The sequence below is a fragment of the Penaeus japonicus genome, unplaced genomic scaffold (genome assembly GCF_977035675.1).
Source record: "Penaeus japonicus unplaced genomic scaffold, GWHDUDI00000001_assembly GWHDUDI00000040, whole genome shotgun sequence".
NCBI lineage: Eukaryota > Metazoa > Arthropoda > Malacostraca > Decapoda > Penaeidae > Penaeus > Penaeus japonicus.
Genome location: NW_028234442.1, coordinates 14,334,589 through 14,357,088, shown reverse-complemented (window position 1 = coordinate 14,357,088; position 22,500 = coordinate 14,334,589). Strand labels below are relative to the sequence as shown.

At 41.6% G+C, this 22,500-nt stretch overlaps 3 protein-coding genes across 4 annotated transcripts in view; 1 reads left to right on the top strand and 2 right to left on the bottom strand.

Annotated features, from left to right (window-relative positions):
* Wbp2 (WW domain binding protein 2) overlaps positions 1 to 4,803 on the top strand; it is a 13,377-nt gene extending 8,574 nt beyond the window's left edge. Inside the window, exons 4-7 of the mRNA XM_043023341.2 lie at positions 1 to 53; positions 754 to 852; positions 1,758 to 1,840; positions 2,504 to 4,803. The exon at positions 1 to 53 is cut by the window's left edge and continues 106 nt beyond it. Coding sequence (XP_042879275.1) covers positions 1 to 53; positions 754 to 852; positions 1,758 to 1,840; positions 2,504 to 2,551 — 283 coding nt within the window. The 3' untranslated portion in view covers positions 2,552 to 4,803. The remainder of the gene's footprint in view (positions 54 to 753; positions 853 to 1,757; positions 1,841 to 2,503) is intronic.
* The window catches only part of LOC122246048 (BTB/POZ domain-containing protein KCTD9), a 454,156-nt gene that overhangs the window by 273,930 nt on the left and 157,726 nt on the right, over positions 1 to 22,500 (bottom strand). The window lies entirely within an intron of this gene.
* On the bottom strand, positions 7,813 to 21,041 carry LOC122257830 (uncharacterized). The gene is made up of 9 exons (XM_043023342.2): positions 20,884 to 21,041; positions 19,093 to 19,335; positions 18,607 to 18,801; positions 17,429 to 17,533; positions 16,738 to 16,876; positions 12,523 to 12,677; positions 10,534 to 11,478; positions 10,297 to 10,371; positions 7,813 to 9,914 (listed from the first exon to the last, which is right to left on the bottom strand). Exons 2-9 carry the CDS (start codon positions 19,246 to 19,248, stop codon positions 8,298 to 8,300), a joined length of 3,387 nt encoding a protein of 1,128 aa, XP_042879276.2. The 5' UTR covers positions 19,249 to 19,335; positions 20,884 to 21,041; the 3' UTR covers positions 7,813 to 8,297.

Below are 22,500 nucleotides of genomic sequence, written 5' to 3'. Positions count from 1 at the left end.
AGGCTATGCAGGCTGGGTGCCTCCCACTGCCACTTTCCCTGATCGACCACAAGGTGGGCTGCTGGCCTTCTCTTGATGCTTTTTGGCACATGGGTCTTGAAATATATATGCCTTGGAAGTTTTACCTTTTTTCACCTTTGTTGTCTTTGCTCATTTAACTCTTCTTTCATAATTTTCCCATCTTCTCCCTCACCCCCCCCCCCTCTTTTTCTTTCTTCTTTGATTTCTCTTGCACATATGCTTGCTCTTCCAGGGCTAATCTTCTCATTCTGCATATGGTTTTTCTCCTCCTCATCCTCCTCATCTGTATCCTCCTTATAGTGTCTGTAATGCATTTTTTATTCTCATTTTTTCATTGACAAAAGCCACCTGTAATAATCATTATCCTGCAAACAATGACAATCTGTAATAGTTCATAGACTTTTTCTCATTTTCACATGGATAATGTGGACTATTTTGTATTTGTTTAGTATTAATTGTGTTATCATACAGGTTCCTGCTTTACAATGTTTACTACCATCATTGCTTTTATAATCTGTACTCACTTCATCACCATTTACTTTTAGACTTCATTCATGACTAGTTACTTATGGGCAACTGTGTGTATCATCCATATTATTTGACATATATCACAACTGTTACAGCATTTGCCAAAGTCAGTGTAACTTCTTGGCACATATCTCAACTTGTTAACACTAGCAGTACCATTGTCTTTCAAGAACTTGAGAATTATGTCTCACCTTCCCTTTTCAGCGGATGAAGTCTTCATGTACGAGGCACCCCCACCCTACCCCGGGTTGAGTGGCCACAATGGTTACAATGGGGCTGTTGGATTTACCACTAGTGCTGCAGGTGGGTGCCCTACTGTCATTTAGACCTATGCAGTGATCATCAGTGGTAATTCCTTGTTTAACCCGTTTTCCCTTGCCCTGACCTCTGGCTTAAATCAAAATTCCAATCCAGGACTCTTTACGCATAAGCCTAACCGTCGGGATCATCTCGCCTCACTGGCCGGGAGCTGGCTGGGCGCGCGCTGCTCCTCCCTCCCGGCTGGACAAAAAACACGCGTCCCCGTCGTGCCCCCCAAACAAAAACTAGAAAAATCACCGAACGTTCTATGTTAAAGTGCTCTATCATCTGTTTAGCATTCAATGCTAGGGTAACTTTGAGATTAGTATGGGTTGTGCATAGAGCTAAACTAAGAGGATTGTTTTCATTAGATCTGTGAATATATTTGTATGCTGTGCTATACATTATTACTACAAGGTGCATACAGATTTTTATTTCACAATGTAAAATTAGAAACTTGTTTGGAAATAGTATTGGTGTAATGTATAATGCAACAAAGGCATAATTCAAATGTTTGGAAAAGTTTGGCATGCCTTCGAACTCATGACATACCTTTCAAACTTTGATGATATTTGAATAGTAGTTTAGAGACATATTAGTTCGCCAATGAATTATTGAAATGGTATTTTTATCAGTCCAACTATTTCCAAACAGTGCTGTAATATTGGTTCATTTCATCCATTTGATTTTTTATGGCATTAAACAAAAGTTAGTTACATTTTTTTTTGTTTTTTGAAGTCACTACGGGCTTCCTTTATGGTTACATTTGATTTTACAGAATGATACTAACCATTAAAGCCAAGTATGAATGCAATATATTGGAAAATGTATTTTATAGGAGGCTGAGATTTTGGTCAAGTCTGTAAATGTAAATTTTAAAGTTTCCATGTACCATTGTCTGTCCACAGATGCCAAGGCCCAGGAGGCAGCACAGAGTGCTTACTATGACCCCAACAACCCACAGTATGCCTATGTCCCCCCACCTGCATATGTAAGTGTACATTGTTGATATCTGTATCTAGATCTATTTATATATCTATATAACTACATCTGTATCTCTCTCTCTCATCCCCCCATCCCTCTCTCCTTCCTCCTCTCTCCCTCTTTTCCCTCCCTCTGTGTTCCTCATTTTTCTTTTCCCTTTATTAATTATTTTCTCTTTGCTTTCCATCTACTTTTAAAGCCCCTCACTCCCTAACCTTCCTCATTCCTCCTCTCCACATTTCCTCCCCTTCCTCATTTCCTCTCTTTTCTCCTCTTCTCATTTCATCCCCTTCCTCTTCCCTTTCCTTCCCTCATTTCCTCCCCTTACTCATCCCTTTCCATCTCCACTCTCCTCCCTATCCTTCTCTCCTCATTTCTTTTCCATCTTCATCCCTTTCCTCTTCTTATTTCCTCCCCTTCCTCATCCCTTTCTCCCTCTCTTCATTTCCTCCCCATCCTCATTCCTTTCCATCTCTCCTCAATTCCTCTAGTTGTCATTTCTTCTTCCTTTTCTTTATCATCTTTCTCATTAAACAAATAAAAAAAAGTTGAAGATAAAAAAATATATTGTAAGTGTATTTCTTCCAAAAGAGTGAAGACAAGTTATAATGAAGACAAAGAAACACACAATATGAACATCGAAATAACAAAACTACCCCTCAATTTTCAGTCGGAGTTGCCCCCCTCATATGACGCAGCGACCAAGAAGTCTCAATGAAGCATCACTCTGCTCCTTCTTCTCCCCTCCACTTCAACACTGGCATCACGGCACGGGCATGAAATCGCGACCTGAACTCCTATTCTCTCATTGACGTGGCGTGCTTGGAATTCAAAAGTTCTGTGTACACTCTTGGTTTGAGATTTTTTCTTTCTTTTTCTCGATTGATAGATTGATTAGAGTCCAACTTAGCTTTTTTTTATATTGTAATTTCCAAACTTGGCATTGTATTTCGATTTATTTTATTTATAATTATTGTTGTTTTATGTTGTTGCTTACGTACCTGGAATACCCAAGGAATGAGCTTAGGTGGAGGGGGGATGTTGCTCTTCCTTGTGTATATTGGCCTATTGTATCTTTGGCATGTTTATGTATGGATGTTCCAAAGTAGGCTGAGGAGGTGAGGAAGGTGTTGCTAAGGTCCCTTGTGGTTGAAATAGGTTGTAAGTGAAGGTAAATACTGGCATTGTTATTGGTGCGTTCATCCGGGATAAGTGGCAGTTAATGTTGCTGTGTGCGGGTCGCTTCAGTTGTGAATTTGCGAGGGTTGAGGAATCCAGAGATGTAAGTTTGACCTGGAGAAGTCTTTGATTTTACCATTGTATAGAGAAGTATATAGAACTGTTATAATGTCAAATCTATAGATTTATCATTATTTAGTGTTGAGAAATGCAAAGGCAGATATTTATATTAATGTATCAGGAGTTTAGAGCAGGAAAAGAAAGGCTATAAGAAAGAAAACATTTTGATAGTTGTACTTTTACTTTCTGAAAAGCCTATTGCAATTGGAATCTTGACACCTGAAAGGAAATCTAAATGTAGCTTCATTTTGCTTGCCCAAGAACTTGTTAAAGGATTTATTGAAAAATGATTGAAATTTGATCATCAAGAAGTAATTTTTACAAGGGAGATTATTTTAAGAATGTATTAAGAGGTCCACAAATATGTGCATAGTAGGAAAGGTATAAAAAAAGATTGAACAGTAAATGCAATGCTTAAGTTAGGAAAACTTGCATTCCTAGTATATTAATCATTGAAATACACTAATTTTTCCCATAGTCAGATCATAGTCATGTATGACTGTATGTGGTTGAATGTGGGATCGGTTCATAAATGTTAAGGAACCTCTGAATGTACATCAACATTCACACATTCATGCATTTGACTTTCAATTAAAATTATGTTTAACAGTTAAGAGGATTGTAGAAACTTGTCTGTTTTATTTTTATTTTTTCCCCATCATAGTCCCGTTTATTGCTATTAATCTGTGTTGGTTATTTAACGTGGTACCTGTGCATGGTTCTTTCTTGTGGTTGTTGACACGCATTTAGACAGACAGAATTCAGGTCGCTCTGCTGTCCTTGAGGTTTAGGGTGCATCACTCGCAGCAAGAAACAGAAGCATGGTTGTATGTTAAAGCAGGTGCTGTAATCACTAAAGGTTGAATTTTGAACTTTATTGGATATTTCTTTTGGAAGAATATTTCCACATAATTCTACAGAGGTGTTACTTAATTAATGCCCCAACCCTGTATTAACCATGGCATTGTTCTTATTTGGGAGTCTGTGGTTTAAGGTAATAACCCCATGTAATTACAGTTGTTAACATTTCTCCCTACTTTTTTTTTCTCTTATCTTTATGTAGTCACCTTTCTCTCTGGGTTTTTGTTAGTCTTTTCTGTATTATCCTTTCTCCTGCAATTAACCCTTTTCTTTAGCGACCTTTGTAGCAGATAAGATTGGATTCCTATTTTTGCTTCTCTGTTTATTTCATAAAGTGATGTCAGGGATTCCATGTGATATATGTAGAGTCTTAAGTTCAAACCATTGAAAGAACACTGTAGAGGAGACACCCAAACAATGTCACTCTTGAATTTTATTTCTCTTATATTTGAAAAGAAAGGAAATTGCCAATTTTATTTTTTGTTTATTTTATGATTCTAGTATATTTATGTATTCTTCCACTTGTAAGGACTTTCCTCCCTTGTTTTGAGACTCGACTGAATGGATCCAGTGTTTCCCTAGGTCTGGCTCTCATATCCTTTTCTTCCTCCCAACATTCTATGGTACTCTTCATTCTTTTTTTCCTTTTATAGTCTCGAATGTAACGTTTTGTTGTGAATTGAATACCAAAATAATTACTCTCCTGTTTACTGGGTAGGTACTGGAATTTTATTTTATGATTCAAAATCATGTATATTTTCTGATTCATACATATATATATGTATATCCAATAAATGTATAATAACCACATCCATGTGATCATTATCCTGCGTCGTACTTATTAACCCATTGCGGACGGGGAATAGATTCGCTTGCCCCTTTTCCATGAGGGTTTTATTTCAGAGCGAGGCAGCTTCACACAAAGTACTTTGACTTTTCCCACTCTATTTCAGTCACTCATAAAACTAGAGCCATTTTTATGATTTTTTGTGTGTTTACTTGTATTTAGAGATTTGTATGTGTTCTATAACAGGTTCTATCAATGCTGCAGTTGACTAAAATTGTAGTGTAGGATCCATATCAGCTCATTAGTTTTCTTATACTGAGGTTGATAGAAGAATTGCTGTTTTATGGGGTGACAAAAAGCAGCTTTACTTTTTTGTTATTATAAACTGTCATGGATGAATACGAAAGAACCATCAAAAATGAAGATAACATCAAGAGTTAGGGAAGAGGAAGGACATTTGTGCTTATGACTGTCATGAGTGCCACAGTAAAAGGCATCCGTACTGGCACAGGGGCACATTATAGACGTTGGGCATGGTTTGAGTCACCTTCCTCTTCTCGTTCTGCTTGCACATTCTTCATTGGCAGTGCTTTAGAGCAAGAGATCGGCAACTTGCTATGTGCCATCGCTCTATAAAGAAAGTGCTTACTATTGACCGTGGATGGGTGCCATTCAAGACTCTCTCCTGCTGGTGCTAGAAGAAAGTGGTGCCATCTAGGTTTTGAATGTTGGTCTGATTATTAAGGTAAATATAGTAATTATGTCTGCATTAGTCATCATCACTCACTTCTAACTCAGCACAATAAAATGGCACAGTGATAAAAAATACCCAAACCTCATGTACGTCATGATGCCCGTCGTTAGGCCAAACCTGTGTCATGTATGTCATAACACCCTTACACAATTGGTTAATTTAATTGTTACAACATTTTAGTTAAAAGATATTTGGTTGATTTCTTCTGAATTAGTACGTAATTCGAAAGCCATGATCTTACATTGTGAAATTATTCTCATTTACACTGTTTTCGACAATCGCTACTAAATACACTTCGAGAATATTCCCTTGTGACTCACTTGTGTGTTCTATCCACTTAGCACTCTTTGTAAGTGCTTCACATCTATACCTCCACTGCTGAGTCAGTGTAGTGAAGCCGCACGACAGAGGTCAAGAACAAATTATATAATCTGGAAGTCTTATTTCGCCAAAAGTTGCCCATCTAATTATTTTAATATATAATTTTTTTACGTTTTAGTTTGTTTCACACATCAAATCTATGGATATTAAGACCGCGTCCATTTGAGGAAGCTTTGCTCTGCAACTTTTGCAAACTTTGCCGAACAAAGCTCGTGCCTGTGGACATGGCCTATGGATACGTTGGTGTAAATGTGTTTGTCTCCTGAGTTTCCAGTTTTCCACTGTCGCCTGACGGTCACTGCTGGCATTGCTGACACAGGCGGGCTCGCCATAGTGCAGGGAAGCCCGGCGAAGCATCTGCTCCGCAAATCTGGCTTATCCTCATCATTGTTCTTTTGTTTTTGGGTTTCAAAATGTAATTATGATAATCACAACGTACTTGAGTTTTGTTTGTTACATAAAGAACACGCAGAGAGTTGTATACTTTGTACAATGAAATGATCAAAAGAGAAACGTGTTCCCTTCTTAGGAGCGTAGCATGGGAGGAAGGGAGGGAGAAGGGTTGGGATACGCAAGACTCTAAAAGATAAAAAGCTTTCAGACCTTGGAAACATGGACTCCAACCTTTCCCGCCAGATAGTGTAAATCACTATATTTAATAGAAATTCATATAAAGAAATCAATCGAATGGGAGGAGGAGGAGGGGGGGACTTAATATCCCCCCCCCTCATTCCTTTTACCGAGTTACAGCGCCGTTAACTCAGGACACTAAAGTAAACAAAGCAACAACACTTGAGCAGTTCGATGGTTTTACTTTCTTGAACGGCCAGGAATAAAGAAAATGTAGATTTGAAATAGATATGAAAATTTGATATAGTCAACTTTTATGGCATGTTATCTTCGTGATGTTGCGTTTGATTGATTGAATATTGAAAATCATCTTCCGCGTCGATTGCGGTGATGTTGCATTTGTTAATGAATATTAAGTAGAAGGCGTGGCATAATCGATCTTATGTATACTCTATTTAGGTTAGCTTTGGAATTGATATTGCATGCTATTTTCATTGATAAATATTTTAGATGCCCTTTTCATAATGAACCAGTAATCGTCTACACACAATAGCTTGCCTGATCAAAATTTTCGCCATGGTTACGTTATTAATGGCCGCTCAGCAGATCAAACTCCGGAAGCCCCTGGAATTGAAATATACTTATTCATAATTTCCAGTATAAAAGAAAAAACCCGCATGATTAGGTATTACGGCCTTTGATATATTCACACAATTCCAAAATTATTATCTTTCATCATCCCCAAAACACAACTCCATAAAAAAAAACATTTACTCACGTGCCATTCTTACTACGAAGCGCGAATGAATCGGTCTTAAAAAAAATTGCTAAAAACTCAATTAATTTGAAAACATTAGCGAAGTCAACGGCTATGGATTACGCATTCCTGACTAAATATTCTACTTACAAAATACACATTAAAATGCTCCTCTCCTTTGGACATTCCTCTTACCAATTGTCCTAGATATAAATATGCCGATATCTTCCCGTTCAGTGCTACGCTTTTGGCCTGAAGCTCACGTATCGTTTTGAATTTGAATTTGAATTAAAGACGTGAGCTACCACCAGTCACGTGATCGTAACGGCTATTGGTGAAGGTAAAATTCCTTCGGGTTACGCGTGTTTATATATTCTGTTCTGAATGACAGAACAGAATGTATATACACAAGTAGATTATTTCACTTCAATTAATTATTTGGAATAATCCATTCCCATGCGTATTACCTATTTACATTGTTAACGGTGTATATAGCTTTAGTAAAATGTAAGGAACATGGCAAAGAGCAACTGACCATGAGAAATGCGCACTAAATTGAAACAAATTCAGTATATATATATTTATTTATTTAACTTTTCAACAATATTGTACCCATACTTTCAACCTATAGCAATATGATGTTTATGGTTATTACAGAGAATGACACAAGGATGTTGAGCAACGACCTTGATATCATCATATACACTGTCAGATGGAGATTAAATCATATATCCGATAAATATAAGAAGGAACAATCTACAATATGTATGGTCTCCGCATGCACATGTGATAATTCCTGCCTAGCTGATTAAATATTCTGGTAATATCTTGTACCTTATTACCATGTAGCCTCGACTATTTCAGCTACATCAGCAATTTCGCTACACAACATGAGTGAAGCATTGATTTTTTAAATATATAGTATGTATCTCTGCAACCAACTTTTAACATATATATGTGTATATACAGTTAACAAAACTCGGACATTATTCCACAAGTGAACACCATTTGCCCAATGAAAGTCTCTACCGCCAGTGCGGTCGCCAATTTATAGATCACCACCATCTACTCCTCCTCCCCCGCCTCGCCTTCCTTTTCCTGGGCCACCCCTGCGCGCCGACCCCGGGAGCTTCATACACCTCTGGGTATTCCTGGGGACTCCAGGGGGCGCTCCAGTCCAGTCCTCCCAGGCGCTCATCCAGAGCTCGGCGGGTGTTGATCAGGTGATGGCGCTCGTGTGGATCCATGAACTGGCCGCTGTAGCTGTCGCCGAATGCCCCCGCGACGTCGCTAGTTCCCTCCCAGGGCGGGGGCTGCGTCCACCAGCAGGCAGGGGAATAGTTGGCCTCTGAGCTGGCGTAGCCAGAGGACACACTACCGGGGGTGTCTGACAGCGTGACCATGGGCATGGTGTCTGTGAGGGCTACTGTAGGGAAGGTGTCAGCCAAAGCCCCGGCTGGGAAAGGGTTGGTCATTGTGAGAGGCAATTCCAGCAAACTTGTAAAGAGGTCTGTTTTTTCAGGGTCTGTATTTTCTAAGACTTCTCCAAGAAGGTTGTCTTCCTTGGCCTCTGCATGAAGAGTATCCTTCAAGGAGGCTGGAGAGGAGTTTGTTCTGAACTCAATGGGAATCATACCTGCCACGGCCTCAACGGAAAGGTGGTCGGTCAGTGGATCTTTGCACTCATCTCCATTTGCATTCACTTCACTTTCAACACACGGATCGGGATAGAGAAGGGTCTGTGGTCCACTAAAGGTTGCATGACATGACTTCATCTTCTCTGAAGGAATATACTCGCTGCAACTTTCGCTGTCAGTTACTCCGTCTACAATTTTTTTTAAGCTTTGCCACTCGCGGTCAAAGCGGTTTACCCACTCCAGAGTAACATCGACATAATCGGACTCCTGAGTGCCAGGTGGCTGAATTCCCCCTGGAATGTCTGCCTCTATGTAAGGTTCCCCGCAGCTGTCGTGATCACTCCCAGGAGACATGCAACAGCAGGTGGCTTCTACATCCACATATCGTACCGGCGTTGTAAGATTGGTTGTGATTCCAACACACGAAGAGGACATGACTGAAACTTTGACCGTTGGTGTAGGCGAGGCACTTGAAATGCTATCATCAGCATCTGGGGAGACAGACTGAGGAACGTACTCGCCGACACCTTCAGAACTTTCCTTCATAATGGGGTAAATGGCTTCCAAGTCAACTCTTCTTACTGGACTTGTCAAGCTGATGACCAAGTCAACAGCTTCAGTAGGCCTACAGTTCAAGACACACTGAGCGTCTCTGCAGGACTGATAAGAGTCGAGACGGAATGTTGAGCAGTTATGGTTTCCCTGACCAGGAGCCATTTGGTTATGCATCATGTCAGCCGATGCATCTCCAGGGGACATAGGCGGACTTATAGGTAGTCTATGACTGGTTGTAGGCGAGAAAAGCGGGTCTGTACAAAGCGTGTGCGGATTAAGATGATGATCAGCTGAAGCACAATCTGAGGTAGCGAGCAGTTCTAATGGGTTGAGGGTGAAATCAAATGAATGGCTGAGCTCTTGTTCTGCAGGCTTATTTACATTCCTGAGAGTTTCCTCAGCCTCTGACAAAAGTTCTGGAGGGGAAACAAGGCCTTTTGGATTTGGCAGCTGCGAGGGTTTAGGATTACTAGTTGGAATCTGAAATTAGAGAGGGACACTATAGGGAACGGATGCCTACATTGCTTAGAAATACAATGCCCAAGTGGAAATTAACAGACTAGTCTTGCATACAATATACACATGCAAATATGAACATGAAAATGCTGATCCTAATGTTTAAGAAAACTTCTGAATGAAAGGATAAATGATGTGAGATAAGATGAAAGGACAATCTAGACAGAAGCGGTTCGGAAATGGCATACTGGCATGTGCAACCAAAAACATGATCATCCACTCAGGTAAGTCTACATGACCCTTCACATCCCGCTTTGGGAACATCCTCTTTTCATGGCTTTTGTGTACATTATTCACCCTTCCTTCCCTTTCCTCAGCCTACCACCGAAGATGTTAGAACACGTACTGTCTCCGTAACATCCCCTCCTGCTGTCTGCTTGATAACTGCTGTGGCTGCCTTCAAGGTCTCTGCCGCCCACTCCTGCAGAAGCAAAAGAGTCATAAGTAGTCCCCTCGGCCAAGCAGAAGCAGCAGAAGCAGCATCCCCTTCACTACAGCCCCTGAGTACTGCAAGCACGCATAAGCATTCTTCTGTTTCACGATTCCGAAGCATAAACTTTACGCTGGTGTATCCTGGTCTAACCTGTGCGCGGGACGCTATCCTGCTCTCCGGCAGCTCCGACACCTTGCTCCACATCCCGCTGGGGGCGTTGTAGCCGTATTCAAGAGCTTGGTGAATGGGTGTCATCGTTGTCTGGAAGTTACTGTAGAGGGCGTGGGCGGTGTCGGCGATGGACGTAGGAACCACAGCAGACATTTGCTTCGCAGACTTCGTGCCTACAGTTTTAAGGGCTGTGAGAGTGGTGAGTGCCACACCCATGCCAACTTGGAGACCCCTGTGTGCAAGTTCCCATCCCTCATTTGCAATTCCTTGGCCTGTTGCTAGGCCCTTCTTTATCACTGTCTGGGTAATCCCTACACCATTTACCATAAGGCTTTGTGTTAGTCTAACACCACCCATTACCATACTCTGTGCTGTGTTCTTCCCTCCTACCACCATGTAATGTGTTGACTGAACACTTCCCGTTACCATTTTCCGTGTTGTGTAAATGCTACCTTTCATCAAATTCTGTGCCGTGTTCACACCGCCCTTCATGACGCTCTGTGACACGTCGATAGTGCCTCTCACCAGAGATTGTGTTGTGTGAATGCCACCCTTCGCAATTTTGTGTGTAGCACAGACACTACCCTTAACAATCCTCTGTGTAATACTAACGCCAGTGATAACCAAGCCCTGTGTTGTATTTACGCCATCTACCAGCAAGTGTTGCGCGGTCCTAGCACTATCCACTGCTCGAGTAACTGCAATGCGTGCGTTCCCCATCACCAACCCATGGACAGCAGCTACGTTACCCCATACGATGGCTCGTGTCTTCCCTACGCTCTTAGCAACCAGATTTTGGGTGGTACATAAACCAGTTTTGCCAATATTGAGTGTCACAGTGACGCCACTCTTCACTAGCTGGCCTCGTGACATCTTACAGACATCAGAGTACCAGCTAAGAAGTGACCTTCGACCCAAGTCCACCTGTAATGAACACAACCCTCATTAAAATGGTGTGTACTGCGGACAGAAGCAGTGGGATACAGTAATGAACACAACCCTCATTAAAATGGTGTGTACTGCGGACAGAAGCAGTGGGATACAGTTTTCAACAAGTCTTTCTACTAGATTAAGCAATGTTTATCTTATTCATATCTTCAATGATTGTATATAAACATTACCATACTTGTCAACTAAGCCAAAACAAAATCAAACATGGACTTGGTGAAACTTACTTCTACAGGTCGTCTTATCAGGCCTACCACCTACAGGAAAATACAATCAGGAAACAACAATACCATTAATATTATCCCCTCTAGTATCAATCATTCAGAATAGACCTAGGCGAATCTTTTGAAGTGTGTAGACCTAATTGCATGAATAGTAAGTCATCTTGGAAATGTTGCAACTAAAGGAATCACTTCTCCAGTATCTCTATTGACACCAGAAGCCTGTTGACAGAATGACACTACTCTGCAAGGAAATTATATATTGGTATAAATGACCATACGTAACACACCGGCTCATTGTATGTACAGAGTTCAATCTTCACCACAAACTTTTTATATCAGTGATATATGAACTTATTAACTGGACAAAGATTAATGAAAATTTAACTTGCATAGATTACCTGATACAACTGATGTTTACGCCAGTCCAATATACACAAAGCATCTTATGTATTTGTTTCCTGATGTGACATTGGTTTATGTTCGACTGAGAGATTTACAAATTGTGTGTCAAAAGCTTTAGGTTTAAAAGATAATCTCACTGGAAAAGAAATGAAAAAATACACAAAGAAACGCACAAAAAGATGTATGGAAAAAATTGTATTTCTTGTTCCATAATCTCTATTATTCATAACTTAATTTTTCGAGCACAAGCATTTCCTTCATAACTAATTCCTATAGTACTCTACCAAGAATAACGAGAACTAATAAGGAAACAACGTAACAAATACTAGACAGATACTTCAAATCCACCGACATCAACCGCTTCAAGACAGATCTGAAAAATGTTTTGATTTACCAATCGCTGGATGGTGGTGGTGACGTCATCCATATCGGAAACATCATAGTCGTTGGCATCGTTCAAAAGCATGTGATTGGCTGAGCGGACCAACCGCCGGCTAACCCTATTGGCCAGAGCTGTTCCCTTGTTAGCCAGTCCGCCGTCACGTTCATCTGTGGCGAAAGAATGGAATATTTTGAGCACTAATAGAGATGATTTATACTGGTAAAATACGATAGAATTATTATTATTAAATACTGATGGATAAGAAAATGGTTGTAGTTGCTGATATCAAAGGAACAGGTATTTTAGAACTAACCGTTCAATAATGCAGCAAACTGATAATATAATAGGACCACGAGAAACAGTCCTCGAGATCGGTATAAAAAATATATATACATGTACAAAACAGACCTGAAACACACACAATGTATAAAAATAGTCCTGGTAAACGAGTGGTAAAGGAGGACCCAGAACCAAAGGAAGACTGACCGCAAAGCCTACGAAAGCAAGCTCAAAGCGAGACAAAGTAAGGCTGTGGCGGCAAAAGCCAGTTTGTGCCCAAGGTCTCCCCCGGAACTATGGCAACGAAGAAGGAGAGTGCTTTAGAGAGGGATGTGTACACGCTAGTAAATGTGATTTTATGAAACCCCTGGAACTTAGGAGGTTCATGTAATTATGGTTTTACACGGGAGTTTCACGAAAAAAGGAAATATTTCATATTTCAGATCTTCCTGGTTAATATAGGTGTGTGTAAGGCCTCCCATACAGGCTCAGTTGGCATAGTGGACATATTCATATCCATGTGCGATACGCCGAACTTTCAAATGGAAAATGGTCTATTAAGACCATTTCCCCTAATTATGTGTTTATGAGGAATATCACAAATACGACTTCAGCAAAAGTTACGTTAGACGTTTCTCAGGTGACAACCATGTGGCTACCACGTGGACGCGATTTTTTTCTTCTTCTTGTTTTAAGGGAAGGAAAAGGGTTGCGATTCTTTTGTTATCTATGGAAGAGGAAAACCTGGCTGACCTGAGGTCATACTAATGGTCAAGCACTCCCTCTCAGTCCGACACTTCGGCGGTCGGAGAGCTACCTCCCTCCTTCCCTGTCGCCCTCGGGATAGGACCGGGGTGCCCTCACTCTCACTCAACTAGCCACCCCGGTAGAAGAGGCAGACATGTTGCCCCCGGGCCAGGTCCCTTCTTCGCACCTATCTCCACCTGACCTTCCCGCCTAGGCAAGGCTACGTGGTCACCGCTCCAGGACGTCCCAGCCATACCATACTTACTGCTTACTCTCCCGGTGCCATCAGGTTACGTTCATACCGCCCCCACCTCCCCAAAAAACAAGCAAAACCTAAAACTGGTTTCAATCCTCCCATCAGTAAGTAAATGCAAGCGACCGGTTCCCTGAAACCAAAGGAGCAAACACTGATAATATTGCCACAAGAATTCGTCTCCAGGTTAGAGATGTAGAATTTTTTGACTAACATTAAGAATACTTTTCCCAGAGACAGTTGCTCTAACTACATTGCCTGAGATCATCCTTAGATCCTGTCCTCACTGCTTAAGATATGTCCTGCAGTGAACATACGCTGGACAGGTGTCGCCGGCAGAGAGTGAAAATGTGAAACCAATTTTACTGATGCTCCCAATATCTACTGAAATAAAACGTAATTACGCTCTGGACAGAGGGTCACAAAAGGCAACTGTAGTGGTCCAAAGCAGTGCCAAAAAAACGATTTAAAGGTTTTGAAGCCAAAGTAAAGTAAGCCATGTTGGCACAGTTCTTATGCCAAAAGGGGAAGTTTGGCAAGTTGTGATAGTTATTTGTATTTTCTAGAAAATGCAGATATGTGACGTTAGTGAATGCATGAAATGCATGTCCTTTCAAACCATCGACTTTCTGAATCTCTAGGAATTTTAAGGATTGCGTGAAAGAAACTCACTATTACATAAACTTGTTAATATAAGCTTTAGATTTCACACAAAACCACTTTCACATACATACCGATCCAATAGAGCAACAGCAACACATGCAATTCCCCAGCCTATGGCAGTTCCACAGATTTGCACCATTCATCAAGAGCGTTAATGGAAATCAATGAGTAATCATTACTAAACGGTTTCATCACTCCATCTTGTGAGCAATTGTGGTTGCCGCTGTACACCATAGTGCACCGCCGACTTGAATAAAATGTAGCACGGCTGACCAGAGCAATTCATAAAAGGTAACCCAAGTCACAAGAAATTCTAGGTCTGTATCTCGTAAATATTTACATTGTGGAATCCTCTTCATGCCATTATGAAAGCGTTCTTGTTGATTGTCCTGGCCGACAGTGAAGGGAAACCAGTGCATATGGCAGACAAGCACAAACTGTCACTTACAGACAAATTGACACAGGCAAACATAGCTCAAGACGCAGACACACAAAGACATGAGGGAGCAACAAACAATCAAAAGAGAGATCACAACAAGAGAAATCAGACAAAAAGCTGTTTTACAAGAAATAATCTCACAATCATCTGAACAAGTGAAAAGAAAAAGTTTACAGATGCTATCTGCCTCAGATATGGCTGGTCAATAGAGGGCCTCCCGCAAAACTGCATCTGCGGCTCATCATTTGATCCAAACCACGCCATGACGTGCAAGACTGGTGGATTCGTCTGCATGCGCCGTCATATGACATGAAGAAGTGAGAGACGTGACGGCGGAAATGCTTGGTGAGACTTGCCGCGATGTCAGAGTTGAGCCAACCCTCATACCCACGACGGGACGAAACAACGCAGACGATGCCCGCTTGGATGTAAGTGCAAGAGGGTTTTGGACAAGAGGGCAACGGGCATTTTTCGATATTAGAATCTTCAATCCCATGGCTCTAAGTAACTTCTCACAAGAACTGAAGACCGCACATAAAAAACATGAAAATGAGAAGATGAAGGAGTACGGGGAACGGATTCGGGAGGTGGAGCAGGGCACTTCCACTCCCCTAGTCTTCACCTCAGCAGGCGGAATGGCACCAAGAGCCATCACCTTCTATTCATGCCTCAAGAAAACAACAACAAAAGAGCTGCGTCGTGGCACGGATAAGATGCCGGCTGGCCTTTTCGCTGCTGCGCTCGTCTCCGCTATGTCTAAGAGGAACCAGAACGAAACCCTCAACGTACACAAGGATTAAAGACTTAGATATACATCAAACAGTAGTAGACAGTAGAATCGTAGAAATGTAGATATGTAAATTATAGAATGTAAGTATAAAGATAGAGATAAATAATATCAGCAAAGAAGGTTGGCGACCGCAGCCATTGGCGAGGACGGGGCCAATGGACTGTATTGTGAAATGGCTCAAGATATATATCACAGCACAGTTCCCTTTGGGATGGAGGTCGAAAGGAGAGAAGGTCAACCCGCAATCTCTTCGTGGCGGTGTCGTCTCCAGGTTGGCCTCTCTGGTCTCTCGTACTTTGAGAAAGATGTGAAATCTATTATCATTTCCGTAAAGCTGAATATTACAATGTCGAAAGGGAAAAAATGACTGTAAATTTGACTTCGCGGAACATTTGTAACGATACAGAATCTAGATATTATCCTCCTGAGCAAAAAAAGTTGGAATGGTGCGGTCACACTCAAACGTATTGCAGATGAATGGAACCTCAAAATCCTTCACTATTCGGAAGTAGTTCTCAGCAGGATTCAGTACACGAACGACAGGGACTGACACCGCAATCGTAAAAATTAGGCCCCTCTGAATACGCGCACAATAACACAAATAAAATTCAATGCAACCAACATAAAAAAAGGTATGAACGAGAACGAATGACTGTAGAACGCCAAGAGATCTATCTGGCGATGATGAAATAGAGGGAATTAAGGTGAAGCTTTAGATGTCAAGGTCGAAATGGGTCTAATCTCATCTATTTCGGTTTTTAGCGTCCGGAGAGGAGTCTAGTCCAACTCAAAACACTGAGGTTTACGATTTCCTTTAGGTACTAGACGGACAAACTCAAGACTTTTTCTGACTGTAAAAGTGTACTCAACTATTTAGTTGGAGTTTTTAGCGACAAAAGTGTTTATGGATGATCAATTCTGGTTTTAGCACCCCCCCCCCACACACACACACAGACAGAGACAGACAGACAGACAGACAGAGAGAATATATCTAACTCAAAACGCAATTGTGATTACAAGTGTTTACCAATTCTTGCCCACTCTAACCCCTCTCACCCGTCTCGTGCAGATCCCCCTCCTCGGCTGGGGAGTAAGTGTCGATGAGCGAGTGGCCTGTGTCGAGCAGTCGATCAGCCACACACACTGCCAGGTCCACTGCCTTGCGCCCTCCCTTAGTGTCGGCTACGCAGTCAACCTGGAAACGGAAAGGGTGATAGAGTCGTTGGTCAGACGCAGTGAAAACATTGGAAACAGTTCAAGTCAGTTAATGAGTAAAAACCTAAATATCGAGGAAAGAATATGGGATTAAAGTAAATAGTTGGGAAGATATGGGCCGATGTATGGGATAAGAGCGTCTGTTCGTGGGCTGGTAATGGTAAACATGCACGTTGCACACTGCAGCAACTCCAGAAGTGTACAATGTTAATACTAGCCAGAACCTGGTGACGTGCGTGCAACAACAGTCTGGCTATGACTGGCTTCTGATAATTTCGCAAAAGAATCAGTTACTGCAACTTTGTCAGCGTTATGGCGGTCTAGTCTGCTTCAAGATACCTATAGTTTACAAGTCAAGTTCCTACCACTGAAAAATTCACTAGAAAAAAAAAAAAGTTTGACCATTTCATCATCATTCTAAATACATGAAGATTCTACCCCCCCCCCCAAAAAAAAAAAAAAAAAAAAAAAAAAAAAATAATAAATAAAATAAAATAAAATAAAATAATATAAAATGAAAGCTTATACTCACAGTGTGGGTAGCTCGGGTGGTGATCGCGGCAGTGAGGGTGGGCGGGGGCGCAGTGGATTCTCCGGCAAGCGCGCCCAACAGAAGGTGACGCGTTGTGGTGACGATCTGAAGGAGAGAGAGAGAGAGAGGAACCTCGAAGTCAATAACATTAATGAAGACAGATGTCGAGAGGAAAGTCTGTAGTTGCTGTAGATTTGGTACGAGGTTGGTAGGAACTGTATTGTTGTTAATTTTTCGATTAAGTTACAGAAAGGTTTGGGGCTATGACAATTGTGGGACAGTATTTGGGGCAATTTCGGTATTGCAAAACGCGTTGGGACATACTTTACATTCACGGGAATGTTTAAGTTTTTATTATACCAGTGTATCTTTTCTTATTAATCCATCAGGCGTTAATAAAAAAATGCATCTTCTTATCACAATATTTTTCGAAAACCTTTCTAGTTACTTCGCAACCCCTCAAAATTATTTACCTCCCACTCCCACTCCCCTGCTTCATCTTTCCTTATCCCTTCGTGATTTTTCTTCTTCTCTCCCTGCTCTCCCCCTTCCCCCTTTCCCTCATCCGCTATACTTCCCTTCTTCCATTCCCCCATCTTCCCTTCCTCTCCCCCTCTCCTTTCTTTCTCCTTTTCCCCTCCCTTATCTTTTTTGCTCCTTCCCCCTTCTCCTTTCTTTTTGCTATCATCTTTCTCCTTCCCTTCTTCCCTTCTTCCCCCACTTCCCCCTATTCTCAATTACCTCTCCTTCTCCATTCTCTCTCGTCCCGTCCCTTTCCCCTCCCTCTCTCTTTTCTCCCATAATTCCTTCAACCCCTTCTCTACTTCTCCTTTTCCACTCATCTCTCCTTTTCCTTCCACCCATCTTCTGTCCCTCCTTGCTCACTTCCCCATTTCCTTTTTTAATTCCTTTCTTCCCTCTCCCTTCGTCTCTCTCATCCATCACTACTCCATCCTCCTTCTCTTCTCCCTCCCCCATCCCTCATCCTTCCCTTCCCTTCTTCCTCCCTCATCCCTCAATTCCCCTTTCCTCCCCTCTCCCTCCTTTCCTCATCTTTCCTACCTCCCCCATTCCCTTCCTTTCCTTTCCTTTCCCTTCCCCACAACCCCTTTTACCCCACCCTTCCCATTATCCCTCCCGCTTCTCCCTCGTCCCCCCCCCTCCTCCCGCCCCCTTACCTCATTGGTAGGCCTGGTTATGATGGGCGCCGCCTGCTCCACCTTGTCCAGCCCGCGACACGCCCACTTGTCCACGTTGTCCCAGCCCACGACGCGGTCCACGATGGGCGTCGCGAGAGGCAAGGCAGTGGAGGCCGCCGCCAGCACGCCCTTCTCGGCCGTGCGCAGGACCACGCCCACGTATTGGTGCTTGTCCTGCGAGGGAGATGGGGAGGAGTGAGTGAGGGCATAAAGGGGGCGAGAGGGAATAAAGGGGGCGAGAGGGAATAAAGGGGCGAGAGGGAATAAAGGGGCGAGAGGGAATAAAGGGGGCGAGAGGGAATAAAGGGGGCGAGAGGGAATAAAGACTTTTCCGCTTTCCTGAAAGCAAACCCAAAATCAGTTATAATTCCCCACTCCCTTCTAACCCCCTCCCCACACACACACATGACCTCCCATTCCACATTACCTCCCCTCCTCCCTCCACTTCGAAAATCCCTCTCCCACCTTGGCCGTGGTGTAGGCAGTGAAGGCCAAATTACAGGCGTCGTTGAGTGCAGGCAGGGCAAGGACGCGGTTGAGGAAGGCCGGGTTGTTGGCCTCGTCGAAGGTCACGTGATCAGAGGTCATCTCGCGACCCAGGTCTTGACAATCGGGAGCCATGGCTGGTCTCTGGTGCTTTCAATTCTGGTTCGTTTGGCTTTTGTTTTGAACCCGGTTTCCCTTGTGGTCTGGTGCGCTGGTTTCTGGCTGGGGGTGGAAGGGTGTGACTCAGCTTTTGGAATTCGCGTTTTTTTTTTTCTTTTTTAAGCCTATCTTTATCTATTTTTTGCAATTCATAAGAATGAAAGCTTTCCACTGCAAAGAGGAAGAGGTAATTATACAAAGACAGGTGGAATAATGAAGGAATTAATATGTATGTATATAAAATAATTCCGGTAGATTTTCCAAATAGCGAGTGAGTGTTGAATATTGTTACCAAATACCAGAAGTAAGTAAGGGAGAGCATAAAGTAGACCAGGGAAATAGCGGGGTAAAATATGAATTATAATGTGCGATTCCACCCCTGGACCCCACAATCTGGGCCCTCCTTTTTTAAGGCACTTCGTGCTACCTCGTGCTACTTCGGGGCATATTTCGTATGCAAAATCTTAACACTAGTACCTACCTAACCTTGCCTTGTTTTGAAGTTGGCCCTAGCCAAGCCAAGGGGGTATATGTCCCCCCTGGACCCCCCCTCCTATTCAGGGCATTTCGTGATACTTATGATACATAATTAGTTCTGTAGATGATGCCGCGACCACGAATAACCCTCACAGTGCGCCATGATGACAGTAACTGAGACTAATTGTCTCATATTCCTCAGGGTAGGCAACTAGGACCGATAATGACATGACCACTCAACAGAGGACACTAATCATACTGTAAACAATGGGGAATATTACGCTATCTATTGAGAGAACATAACTGCGCATGTAGGTGATTCATTGAGGGTTTCCAGTCCACAGCTCGTCAGTAGCCGTAAATACGTAAACACAGCCATGTTTGAATTTCAGGGCGAGGATGGTGGTTTTCAAGGTGTTTTGCATAAGGTATGTTGCACGAAGGGCCCTAAATATGCGGGGTCCCCCTTGGCTACGGATAACTTCAAAACTAGGCAAAGTTAGGTAGGTAATTGGGTAAAGATTTTGCATATGAAATATGCCCCGAAGTAGCACGAGGTAATACGAAGTGCCTTAAAAAAAGAGGGCCCAGATTGTGGGGTCCAGGGGTGGAAGCGCATATTATTTCCACTATATATGAACAGTAGAGCCTGAGAGGAATCCATTGATACCACTTTTGTGGTATTTCGTAAAGCGGCGTTATTCGGAAAATTTACCATTTCTTGTCTATGAAACAACTTTATCCATCATGCGTGAGAGGACTACGTTTCGTTTGTCTTGAGACTTGGAATACATTATACTAATCTAATCCTATGTGACTCAAGACATTCTGGAATGATTAAGGACTCTTGTTTTAGAAAAGTTTTCAAAGCGATGCCTTCTTGCAATTGCCATAATTGGGAAGTTAACAGAGAACTATTTGCTTCTCAGCTTGTTAATTTATTTAGAAACTGTCAATAAGAAAATATTCAGTGACAATTACATCAACAAGCCATCGAACAAGGCCTCGACAAGTCAAGAAAATTTAACTTCACCGTAAAAAAAAAATTATAATAACAATAAATGTCGAATAAACACAAACGAAATATCACAGCCTTGCATGAAGTCAGCAGAAAGAGCAAAATTCAGGACTTACAGCAACAAAATCCCCGCACAAGCTCGTCCTCACAACCTCTCTCCGCGTCGCCCGAAGCCACACTGACTCGGCCGAGGATTCGAAGCGGAAGCCGGCGACAGAATCAAACAAGTGACACCCGAACGCACTTTTTTTGCTCTCTTTCGTTTTCTCTTTCAATAACCTCTGACGTTGACGGTGTTCTCTTATCTCTTTCTTGAGGTTATGACGCAAGGTCGCCGTTTCGCAAAGTAAGCTCTCTATGTATGTATGCATTTTCTGTTCGTTTGGCAAGTACTTTTTGTTGTGAAGTAGACGATGTGGGTTGAGTTTAGCTTCGAAGCGTTTCAAAGCGTGGCTGAATCAAGTGACGTCAGTGACATTTTAGTGTTTTCTCTTAGGATTACCATGCACGAGGAAATGCGGTATTAGGATGATTATTATACTGGAGATACCAGTGGTATTCATAAGTTGGATCCCGGGTGGGTCACACACATCTATTAGAGTATATATATATATATATATATATATATATATATATATATATATATATATATATATATATATACGTGTGTGTGTGTTTGTGTGTGTGTGTGTGTAAGTGTGTGTGTGTGTGTGTGTGTGTGTATGTGTGTGTGTGATGCATGTATGTGTGTGTGTGTTTCGTGTATATAAAAATGGAATGGATTACCATCTCGGTTTTAACAATTTGAAACCTTGTGACCGCAAGAAATTAGGAACAAAAGGACAGTTCAGAAGGCAAAGCTCAACCTACTTACATGCTCTTCCATGTTCCACCCTTTGAACCGCAGCGAAGTGTCCCTTTTTGTTAAGTCCATGAACATAATTCGTATATAAAGTATATATAGGCAACGGCATTTGCGTTTATCAGCCCATGTACGCGCGCTCATGTACGTACGTATGTGTATGTACATGCAAGCATATTTTTGTGCTTGGGTTACCAAGAGCTTCATAATTCTAGAAGACGCGAAGGCAAGCTCCCTGACTAGGCTTCCCGGCGCCCTCTATGGCTTCAATTACACAACACGTGTGACGCGACCATGAGGAAAGCTTAGGTTTTTTTCCCTCTCACTTTCTTTCTCTTTTGCTCTACCTCTCTCAGTACATACATACTGAATATATATAAATATACATATATGTATATATATATATATATTTGTGTGTGTATACATATATATATAAATATATATATATATATATATATATATATATATATATATATATATATATATATATATATATGTGTGTGTGTGTGTGTGTGTGTGTGTGTGTGTGTATGTGTGTATCATATATGTATATACATATATATATATACATATATATATATACATATATAAACACACACACACACACACACACACACACACACACACACACACACATATATATATATATATATATATATATATATATATATATATATATATATATATATATATACATATGACTGACCAATTCGAGGTAGAAATCATTACATCGATGACGGGGGTAATAATAATGATGTTAATTATTTTTTAAAGAATAATTAGTATTATAGTAATAGCTATAATGATAATAATTATAATGATATTGGTAATGATAACAATGATAACAATAATGATTGTAACATCAACAATG

Coding starts and splice junctions, on each gene's coding strand:
- LOC122257830 (XM_043023342.2), bottom strand. CDS start 19,248: ATGGCTCCCGATTGTCAAGACCTGGGTCGCGAGATGACCTCTGATCAC. Junction 16,877..17,428: donor CCACCCGAGCTACCCACACT/GTGAGTATAAGC, acceptor TTCCGTTTCCAG/GTTGACTGCGTAGCCGACAC. Junction 12,678..16,737: donor GGGGGATCTGCACGAGACGG/GTGAGAGGGGTT, acceptor CTTTCGCCACAG/ATGAACGTGACGGCGGACTG.